Here is a 12,040-nt window from a genome sequence, read left to right on the forward strand (position 1 = left end):
ATTTAAAGACTCAAACCAACAGCACATTAGTCTGTGGCTTAATCTGAATTCCCTATCATGTCTGTGGCACCTCAAAGCCCATTTGTTCCTTCTGAAGACCTACATCTTTGAAAACATGTTACGAAAATGAGGTTTAATTTTTGCAGAAAGATGAGTAATTTCCTAAAACAAACAGAGCCAGAACAGCGACAGTGAATGTTGGCACCGAAAACAAAACCTGAACTGACCAAAGCAACACTGGCATTGAAACCTAAAACACACACTGAAAGTTATTTCATTTCGTTTTCATATTTTGGGGGGATTTTGATGTGTTTTTCAATGATAATCTTCTCCAAAAATGTTTTTTTTAAATATCAAAACATAATGAAATAACCTTTTTGACTGCGTTTTATTTATTTTTCATTGCCAAATATCTGTTGCAGTGCCAACACAACTTTTTCAAATACAGATGTTTCACTTCCAGTGTTTCTTGTATCAGTTCCGGTTTGGTTTTCAATGCCAAAATTCACTGTCACTGTTCTGGCTCCATAGTAATTGAGGGGGTTTTTTAACCATACATAACAAAAACAGGAGTAAATAATACATTTGTTGGGGACTTTTTTCAATTGAATACACATTTAGTGCCTTTCAGCTGTTTACAGCACCAGGACAGTGTATGCAGGATTACCTAACCACCACGTTGTTTAATAATTAATTAAGGAACATGTGACCCAGTGTGGCTCATTCATGTGTTTTAGTACTTTCTAAACAACAGTGGCAGTTTATGGCACAGAGGTTTTCAGCTACATCATGTGTAGGCTTCTCAGGCAATGAGTGTTAGCAGGTTGAATTCAAGCCTTTTCGTGGGATTTAATGGCAATAAGAAAAATCTAGAATATCACAAGCCTCTATAGCCAAATATACTCAAGAGTATAGCATCATTTCACAGTACTGTCCTCAGGGTGCTAGTGGACTTTGCACTTTATTTAACAACAAGGAAGCCATAAAAGAAGGGAGGGACATTACGTCATCATTCCAACATTCTTGGTGCCAGATGTATGGACAGGGAGAATGAAACCCAACGTACTGACGTGGTACGACCTTTGACAAAGAAATGCCTCCTCAAAATCAAAGTACGCACTTCAGAGAACAGGCTCATGAGTCATTTCTCGAGATGGGCACATTAGTTCATTTGCTGTTGGTCTCGAAACAGTATCTAAAAATTATTATAGGTATACTGAACAGGGCTCTAGGTGAGTCAAAGGAAAATGCTCTCCATGGCAAATAAAAAAAGAAAATGCAAGTGAGGTGTTCCTTGAAAATGTTACTAAATCTGTATTCTTCATTCCTTCTATATTCCCTTTGATTTTGATCGGAGGCTGCTTAATGATGATCGGCCAGGCTTATTTTAAGGTATTATCAAGTACTCAAATTACTTCTCTACTGGGTTCCTATAGGATTGAAAAAGTTTCAGCGCTGTCGAGTCTACCGTTAAACAAACACTTGTGAAACCTTGGTTGTCGCTCTTTGTTTGATCTGTTCTGTGATATACAGCAACAAAATCTCAGCGGAGTTTTAGGCTTTCCACATTTTCAGATGTATTTTTAAACAGTGACTAAAACTAAAAATGAACCATTTCTCATTTCCTTCAAAGGTGTTGTTTGAAACACCCATATATGATCGGGCTCTGCAGCTCTGCTGGCATATAAACAGCTACAAGTCTCAGTTAAGACCTACTATCCTTCCAAGCCCACACCAATATAAAATGCCAGATAAATCTTTATACTCTGTCTTGTTATGGTTAAATATGACTTATCTTCTTCGTGTTTTTTAAATTGCACCGGTGATGGAACGCCTACGACTTCAGCAGGAAAAACAGATCCAATCTCAGGTGACTGCTGAAGACATGATCAACTTTCTTTCTAGGACAGCAAAAGTACGCTGAGAGAGCCTTGAACCTTGCTCGTGTCACACTAATATTGCTCTAATAAAGTAGAGCAGTAAAGATAAAGCTTCTCTTGAGTTTCTGTTCGAAGCCTGTGGGAGTTTGAACCAGGGGATTTTGACGATGAGGATGCCACGCCTCTTCTGATGCTGGTAAGACGACAATCCTAAGAAGACTTATGATAGTTTACAGTGAATTGTTACATTAAGCTTATTTTATCCTTTACCTTTGCCAAAACTGCACTTAATATTTAGAACGTCATCATTAAAATACGGGGCGTTGGGTTTGAAGCCAAGATGCTCCTCAACTCCCGAGAGGCCGTACCTCCTAATTTCAAGTGAGTCACATTTGACACACATTCATTAACAGTTAAATTACAGTTATTTTAATATGTCTGTGATATTCTGAAGGGTTTTGAAAATTAATTTGAATGGCTTTGACCTACACACACCTTAAAGTCCTCAGCTTGGCAAAACACTGCACACACACCCTGTGTGAGGTGTAATGTGTGACAAATTGCTTACATGCTCTTCTGGCATGAACGTGGAATTCAGATTTTTTGTTGCTGTAATTGTTTCTCTTCTTAAACACCACATTAGTAAAATCCAAGTGTAATTTAACTGCAAGGTTATTACTCAATAGAGAGAGACAGAGAGGACATATTCAGTAAATATAGTTTTACCAAAAAGCACAAATATTCAATTAGAAGTAAAAATGCTACATCCAAAATTTTACTTCAGTAAACGTACATTTCATTTTCTAATTTTCTGAGAATTTCCTAGGAATTTTCCATGAAAATAACATATAATTTGGGGAATGATTTTTCCTGAAAGAAAAGCTACATTTAGATCAAAATAAATATTAATCTACCGTTCATTTATCATTGGGAACTTATATATGTTGAATTGTGTTCTTGACTGTAGACAAATGTCACATTTTTGCTTGTCGGGCTCCCCGCAGAACACTGACTCTCTATAGATGTCATGAGCACGTAATTAGAGGTGTACCAACTAAACACTGGGAAACATCTTGGAAATTACTGAAGTGTCACAAACTGCTATAATAATACAGAATTTTCCATTTGAACAAATGGAACAAATGACATTCAAGTACCTAAAAATTTTATTTAAAGTGACAGTTCACCCGAATCAAAAATACATGTTTTCCCTCTCTGGCCCGCTTACGTTACAGCTCAGCCAAGAAGGACACCACTGATATTAACATCCTGCACTGTCACAAATACGAGCCTCTTGGCCATAAGTAGATTCAGGCTTCCTTCTGCTTCTGCATGACAGTTGGCTGATAGAAAGAAAATAGTTCCTACATGAAACAGCTCATTACAAGCTCTGTGGATAATCTTGATTAACCGGGTCATGATTTCTTGACAGAGACATTGATTTTCAGTTTTTCAAATGTATTTATTTGCCACAAGCTGAGTGGCATCTAGTTCCAATACATCTGAACGACGGCAGACGTCTCCAAAAACAATCCAGATTAGTAACATCACTAGAAATGAGAGGAAAAATATGTTTTTTTCGATTTTGAAGTGAACTGTGCCTTTAAGTAAAGTAGTGCTTGAGCTTTTGCCAGCTGAGATTGTAGGCTTGTATGCTGAACTGACAGATGACTCTATCTCCCTGAAGGCCGACTCCCACTGTGCCATGAGCGAGACACGTCACCTCCAGTTTGTTGCTGCTGCAGGGGCCATTAATATACAGTTTTACTGGGGAACTCCCGAGTGTGACTGCGTGTAACTGAGTGTGAAGCAGAGATTATTACTCCGATTGTTTCGTCAGGCTTCTCTGGTTAAATGAAGGTTAAAAAGCTTATTATCAGTAAATCAGTGAATCTGATTTGAAGAGAAACTTACAGGTGATGTAGTAGTTGATGTTCTTCTTGAACTCCAGGCCCATGTAGTTGGGGCTGAACTCCTGGAATTTGATAGTGAACTTGATGTCCTTCTCCGGCTTGTTACAGTTGACCAGGACGTTGGGATCGAGGACTGTACTGCAGCTCTCCGCCTGCTCCCTCTTCACCAGGTACAGCTTGTAGAATTCATATTCTCTGCCCTGGTCTGCTTTGGGACAGATGATGTCCAGTTTGTCCCCGATGTCTGGGTAGATCACCAGGCCCTTTCCAGCCACAAACCTGGGGGAGGAAAAAGAAGACAAACTGTTATTAACACATAATAAAGGACGTCTGGAAAAGCCGCCACATAATTCAGCAACAGTTTATACAGTCTTAATACTTTGAGCTATAGGAGTTATGGGTTTAGATTTGTCTGGCATGGGCTTTTAGGCAAAGCACAGTTAATTTGGCCCCACAAAAACACTACATGTAGCAGCTTGAAACTGTTCAGCACTAGTCGACAGAGCGTTTCACACAAATCCTCTAAAGTTTTTTTCTTCTTCTCATACTTGGATCCAAATCAAAGCATACCAAAAGTTTACAAGGAGCGAAACAAAATGGCCAAACACAAAATGGCTGCCGCAGAAATGGCTACAGATAGGATTACATCCAAAGAATGCCGCGGATTCTTTTTTCATATTTCTGGACTTTCACATAAGACTCCCGACTTCAATGTAATATCTCGGCTGCTTCTACTTCAGGGGTCGGAGTTTCTGGAAGAAAACAGTGCGCAGGGGTCAGCCGGGAGGTTAAGGCTTCCTGGTTCATCTTCCCTCTGCCGTGATCATCTACTGGAGGATTAAGATAATCCATCTGGCCTTACTGTACCTCTCCACCTCGCTCTCTGCTGCCAACTCAATCAGATCAGCGCTTGTTCTCCTTTATTCACTAAAGGTGGGGAACAGGAGGAGACCCACTGTGTGTGTGTAAGTGTGTGTGAAGAGAGGGGGCGGGGGTACACTGAGTGCACTGAGTCGCAGTGTGTTTGGGCAGTGGTGTGTATGTTTATGCACGTCTGCATGTGTGTGTATGTGCGCGAGTCGGTCAGCAAAATGGGCTGAGGTTGCGGTCTGGTGGGGGGGCAGACGGGCTGAATCATTGTTCTGGACTTGTTTGAGGCTTAAAATGTCAACATGGTTCAGCTCTGCTGTCCCAGTTAGCCAAGCATTAACCCAGACAGCCGGACTGACCACGGGTGTGTTTATGTACGTGTGTGTATGTGTGTGTGTGTGTGTGTTGTGGTCGCAGACAGCGAGCACAGCAGCGGGGCTATCTGCTAGATCTGCCCATGCCAGCGGATTTAAGCAGGATTTAGCGGCGCGCAATGCATTTGTTGTTCTTCCTGATCCCTCACGTTTTAACAAGACATCAGGGGCCGGGGCCCTCTCTGTCTCTCTCTGTCTCTGCCTTCTTTTTCTCTCGGAGGGTAATCTCACCTTATCTACAGCCCCTCATTTCATCATCACACACATCATTTCACCACTAAATAACTGACTCTTCAGACAGGCCCAGGGAAGGGAGGACGCTGATGCCTCCTGAAAGAGACTGATAGAGGAGTGTGTGAGCGTAGGGGGGAGCTTATGATCGCCATCCCTCCTCCTCTGATGTTATACATTGGCGAACGGCCAGCCATTGTAAGAAACGGTCATTTAAAAAGTCCCATTTTCTGAAGAAATACCCCCCATGAAAATGAACATGATTGGATTAAGGCCTTTTCAACATTCATAGCCATTCTTCTCAGACGGGGACATTACCAAATAAATGACTTCATTCACAAAGGAGATAAATGCAACATGAAATTTGCAAAACGGTCAAAATCCTGTCCATCAAGCACCCCCCCGACGCATCACCATCACCACCATCCCGTTTTTGGGGGGGTTTTTTGGCGGAATATGATGTCATGAAAGCCCGTCGAGATAGGACCTCTCGTATGAGCCTTGGGAGCGGGTGAGACGTTATTTCCACGCTATTGTCTGATGCTCACGGGGGTGAGGAGGGGGCTGGGGGTGAGAGGAGGGGTTGCGCTAATTCAAGGGCCGATAAGAGAGAGAACGCGGGGCATCCTTTGTCCTACCTCTCCCAACAATTTGCGGGTTTTCAGCAGCAACACTTTGCATGCACCCGTGTGTGTGTTCGTGTGTGTGCGCGTACAAGTGTACATATGTTTTTTTGCATGTGCGTGTGTGTGTGTGTGTGTGTGTGTGTGTGTGTGTGTGTGTGTGTGTGTGCGCATCATGCCGGGGTACACGTGCGTGTGTCTATGAAGACACGGACACAATCAGTCTCTAATTGGATCTACAAGATGCATCAGTGAGGCATAAACAAGTTTCCATGGCAACATTAGGCTTTGTTGCTGACCGCCCCCCTCTCCTCCCCGCCGTCTCTCTCTATTCCTCCCTCGTTCCTCCCCAATCTCAGCCCCCTCTATTTCTACTACCCAATCTCATTCCCTCCAGCTTTATCCTTCCCTCTCATTCACCTCTTCAACATTTCCCTCATTCTGTTTTCTCTCACCCTCCCTCCTCTCCATCCTCCCCTCACTCCCCCCTGCTCTCACTCTACACACACACAAAAAACACCTACAGAAAAACAAGCGAGAGGGGGAAAAAAACTGCCGGGCAAACATCACAATTAGACCTTGATTCGCTCAACAAGTAGGTGTTTTTTTTTTTGTTTTTAGCTCTTTCTTTGTCAGGAAATTGTTTGCAACTTTTATTTTTTTCAGATGTTCTGTTATAAATATGTAAAAGAATGGCTCTCTAATAAAACAATGAGCCTCACACCCCACTTCTCAGTTTTACAACCCATTTATTCCTTTATCAAAGCGAGCCGCAACAATTTAGATGAATAATTAAGATTTCCAAAATCTTAATATCTTAATATCCCTGAAGGATTTAATCACAAGCCGGCCCCTGTCATTGATTCAATTTTCCAAGCAGGCCTCCTAGTTGGCGGTTAGATAGCTATCCTAAGTGAATTCTCCGCTTCTGTTTCCCAGCCTTTGTTAACTGTCTGCTATAATGAGGCTCTGGCTGCTGTGGAGGTCTGGAAGCGCCATCGCAGATGGGAAAGAAGCAACATAAAAGAAATAGGGCAGCAATTAGTGTTTAGCCCAGTTTAAAAGCCCTCCACTTGGCAAGCTGCAGCCCAGCTCCAGTCCAGGATGTGAAACTAAACTGGTGGGCTGGGACTTTGTCTCCCGTTTGTCTCTCTGTTGGCTTAATCAGCGCCACTCCGGTGCTACACACAGCCACGCAATGGAGAGGAGGAGACGAGTGACTGAAGATTATTGTACTTTTGAGGAGGTCGAAAGGGAAAAAAGGGGGGAAAAGGGAGGTTGAATTGCATGTTTCATTCATGTTGTCTAGAGACTTTTTAAGACCTGTTGATGAAAGAAGTTTGAGTGCACAGAGGAAGCGCAGCGCAGATACAAACGATGTTTCTGGGAAATGACCCTGAACGCGAGAGAGCCTTTATTCCCCTCATGTCAAACGAGGTGGATCTGCCTGAACCAAACAAAATAAAGAGAATCATTTTCAAAACAACCAAATGAGGTTGGTTTTGTTTCATCTGGATGGCTCCACGGCGTGCTCAATCCTGTAAAGAGCTTATACAAACAGACCTACACTACAGCCCAGCAGTGAGAGAACAGAAAACAACGAAGCGGAGGAAAAAGAGAGGAGAACCCCCTCCTTCTTTCTTTTTACATTCCACTGGTGAATATGAGCACATGATCTCACATATGCTACACCACCCACCACCGCCGCCACCTCCCCATACACATACACACACACGGATGTGAGAGCACACAAAAGCACTGTGGGGTGCATCCTGGACCTTCCCAGCCCAACTTCCCAGCCACCCCTATTCAAGCGCCCTGCCCTCACCGACTTTCATATAAAACGCCGCCTACACTAAGGCCCACTCAAAGCCCCTTACAGAGCCTCAAACCAGCCCTTCCCCCCTGTGTTCTCCACCCCCGTCCAGTCAACTCAGGCCTCTGCCCCAAGCGTAGCACTGGCAGGCAGCCTCGGCCTCGCCGAATGAATGGAGCCGAGACACAGGAACTGTGAGAGAAAGAGGCAGAAAAGGCTCATATCAACAGAATGGTGTCAAATTGATTTGTTCCTCCCGAGCAGCGGCATGAACATGCCATACATATCAATTCAAATCAATTATCCTCCATCACGTATGCAGGGCGATCCATCTCTACCAGGGGGAACATGCAGGTACTACCTCTTCCTCTTTCTGCAGCCCAACATGCAGTTGCTCACTTGTTCTCTCTGGCCTTTAAAGCACACGAGTGCGTCATGCAAAAACACATGCACACACTCCACACACAATCATCACCACAACAGGTACTCTATTCCCCTTGCTCTCTGCGTGGTAATTATCACGCCAGCAAAAGTGTTCCCTCACCAATTATCATTTCTCTTTTACATTATCCACAAAATCTGCGCAGCTGCCTCCCCCCCCCCGTTATTACACACGACGCTCCCCGTACGGCAGCCATTTTTTTACGGCCTGTTCAATCACCAGCTCCGTAGGCTTAGAGTTTGCATAGATTTTACGGCTTCTCATGAAACATTACAGTAATTCACTCACATGACACTTGGTTACATTTAAGTCTCCCTAAGAACACAAAGCCGTGTTACGCAAAGAGTATTGTAGTCGAGCTCTTGTGTAATAAATATATATATATAACGGCGGGGACTTAAAGCCGTATCAGTAGCCCGAGGCAGTCTGCGTTTTGCGTAATCACAGGCTACAAACGCATCCTCTTCCCAACCAAGTCAATCAATATTAAATAATTGTCTCCTAGCAGGGACTGTTTCAGCCTTAAACCACTTTCAGATCCATCAAGATAGAGCCGCACGCTGGCTCTGCCTCACAATGGAAACATTCAAGCAGCTTCTGAAATGGCTTCCTTCTTGATGTGTGGTTAAGATCCACTGAGGGCTGTTGACACAGTGTGATCATTTCATTCTTGGGAGAAAGACTCGTATCATCAAACTGTCAGTGTGTTTGTGCGGCTCCAGAGAAATTCGCCACATCTGCAATACAGTTGAGTCACGTGAACTGGCTGACCGGCTCTGGAACCAGTTTGGCCCGTTTTCCTGCAGCGTTTGAAGCGACACCATGAGGAGGTGAGCCGGCCGTGGGTCTAGCCGGGGGCTCTGCCCAAAATGCTTGTATACATAGCAGGCTTCTGTCAGGCCGTCGCAGGGGAAGATGTTCATTGGGAGGCCTGACTGTAAACACACACACATAAACACACGCCCCGCAGTGTACACACACCGGTTTCCTCACATGTCAAACACGGTAAACAAGTGGCCTCAATGCTGGTGCAGGCCACACACACACACACACACGTAGAGGGACACACGAACAAACACAAGGATCCTGAAATTAAGCAAAACAGGGCCCATCTGGTTCCAGAATTGTTTAGCAGAGCAGGAAGGATTTGACCCTTATTATAGAAAAGCAGGACAAACCCGCCAACGGGTACTGGTATTGGATAAACTATAAACCGAGTCCAAGTTGCATTTAAACTCCAGACTTGGCAACAGCAGCCTGCTGGAAAGCAGAAAGCTTGGTATTTTCCCTGCGCGCTGTCCCCATTAGTGGGACATAAATGAAGATGTCAGAAGCAAAAAAGACAGACAGAATATCCTGAATTCCACCCCGCCGAGAGCTGCTTTTGTACGTGTGAACACAGACACCCTCGCTCTCTCACAGACAAACACACACTAGCTTCAGTTAGCTCAGTCAACAGGCTGGCATGCAGAGCAAATCAGATTCAGCGTGACTCATAACAGTTGCACACAGGCAAGTTGGAACACACACACATAAGAGCGCGGCTGACACACACCTCTCACGTTCGGCAAACAAGCTCAGTATGCTTGCCCTCGATCACTGTCACATGAGGGGCTAGCATAGCGCCATCGGCGGCCGTAATGAGCTAACAAGATGACGCCCAGATGGCCTCGCCGGAAAGGAGGACAGAGGGAGAAGTGGACGGGACCAACAGGCTGAAGAGGACTGTGGAGCGAGAGGAGTGTCAGAAGTCATTAGGGAGGAGAAAGAGCATAATCTGTTTCTTCTTATGGCCGCTGTGGTTTCCGTCAATGCTGAGCCCATCCCTCTCTAAGAGCAGGGGAGTTAAGGCGAGCCTGGGTGTATGCGGTTGTGATTGAACGTCATCCACGGTATCGCTGACAGCGAGAGAAGGCCCAGACTGTTGCACTCCGCGTCTCCACTTATTCATGCCGGAGCCCAGGGACTGAGCTCTTCCAGCTGGAGGGCTGAAGGGGTGAGGAGAGGAGAGGAAGAGAAGATTTGGCCCGGCCCGACGAGAGAGCTTGGGTCAGTTTCAGCCTGAGTTTAGCCCTCGTTCTGGGCTTGCTCTGTGACCCACACAGACACAAGCCTCTCTCCTCCTCCCTTGATTCCTTCCCTGGCCACGACATAACGCATGCACAAACACACACACTCATGCACACACAGCCAGCTGCCTCCCATCACTGAGGAGCAGCCACAGATGGGCTCTGCATGCTCCGTAAAGATCTCTCCACAGGCCCAGTCTACAGTCGCTGCCAAACCCGCCTGGCCCGAACCCACTGTATGTGTGAGCGTGTTTGTGCGACTGAGTGTGCAGATATACGTGTGTCCATACATGCGTGAGCGGGTGACGGTGTGTGTTGGTGTGCCAGACACCCCGAACGTGCCAGAGCTGATGTGTGTGTGTGTTTGTGTGCGTGCGTGCGTGTGTGTGTGGTGGGGGGGCTGGACAGGATTCCCCCAGGACTCGGAGCTGCAGAGCAGAGAGTCAAGAGCTGGACTGGGATGCAAGGTTGTAATCAGTGCCGAGCAGAGCAGAAGGGGAGAGAGCAGGAGAACCTCCCGGACGAACAATAGCATCTCTCACACTCACCCAGTTGTGTTTCGTTCCCACTTGGGAGGGAAACTAGAGAGAAAAAGAATCATAACCATTATCAAACCCACGCAGCTTGCCCGAGTTGTTAACCAGCAGCCATTTTCTGCTGTGTATCTCCAAACCCATCGGTAAGCCCTCAGAAAGCATTTCTCAGAAAAAGCAGCCCTTTAATGTTTCTACTCAATCAACCCATCACATGTACTAATAAACACGCAAGCACGGGGCTTGCTCTCTCTCTCTCTCTCACACACACACTCACACAGCTCCGTATTATACACTAGTTATTTAAATTCTGTTGGGCTTCGATAGAGCCAGTCATGGTTAAATTCAATTTTTAACAATTGCCCTCCTATCTCAGCATGGTTGAAAATTACTCGAGGGATCACAGTTTTAGACTGAATAATGAAGCAAAGTGAAAAGCTCATTGAGGATGAGAGCCAGGCTACCGTTTGTAGCTAAAGTTAGCTAATTTTTTTCAAACTCGTGCTCAGAATGAGTCAGCTCTCAGACAAACTGGGGAGGGGGGGAGGGCAGGAGGAGGCGTTGGGAGGTTTAGCTGCCCTGCTCAGCGGTATTTTGGCACCGACACATCTGGGAATCGAATCACAAGACATCTTCCAAACAAACCCGACACCCTTCCCTAATGAGGTTTTTCTTCTTCAACATTTTTGGGAAATATTTGCTTTCTTGCCTGGAGTAATTGAGGAGATTGATACCGCTCTCATTTTCTGTAAATATGAAGCCGGAGCCAACAGTCAGTTAGCTTAGCATAAAGACTAAACAAAAACAAGGGGGAACAGCTTGCCTGGCTCTGACAAACACTGACCAGCACCACCCGTGTCTTTCTTACATTATGGTTTTTTGTACAGATTAAACAAACAGGATATAATGTGTTATTTAGCGAGCGTTAGAGGTGCTGGAGGCCAGTACCCTGCTTCCAGTCTTTAAAAATGTAGTTTGTAATGTTTCCGCATTAAAATATCTTAAAACAGCCAGATTTTTGTTTTCTATTTTGTAGAGCTCTGCACTTACATCATTCCAAATGTTTCCAAAAATGTTCAAACCCAATTTGGTGATTGAATTGGCGATTTAATTTCAGTCAAGGTCAGGTGGTTGTCTGTTGCTGTAACTCGGAGAATCAGAGCGTGAGGAAGGACGTCAGCAAACACGGCTAAATATAACTGAGTAAAACTTTAATACATCGCCTCTTCCATGAACCGCTTTGCCTGAATCACGTCAGCAACATCCAAAACTGGACAGTGTAATTCTGG

The 12,040-nt window shown here is 45.0% G+C and overlaps 1 protein-coding gene across 1 annotated transcript in view; it reads right to left on the reverse strand.

Moving 5' to 3' along the window:
* The window catches only part of efnb1 (ephrin-B1), a 62,888-nt gene that overhangs the window by 32,894 nt on the left and 17,954 nt on the right, over nt 1-12,040 (reverse strand). Inside the window, exon 2 of the mRNA XM_084353565.1 lies at nt 3,795-4,072. Coding sequence (XP_084209691.1) covers nt 3,795-4,072 — 278 coding nt within the window. The remainder of the gene's footprint in view (nt 1-3,794; nt 4,073-12,040) is intronic.

The sequence above is a fragment of the Pagrus pagrus genome (genome assembly GCF_965226575.1).
Source record: "Pagrus pagrus genome assembly, chromosome: 5".
In the NCBI taxonomy this organism is placed as follows: Eukaryota; Metazoa; Chordata; class Actinopteri; order Spariformes; family Sparidae; genus Pagrus; species Pagrus pagrus.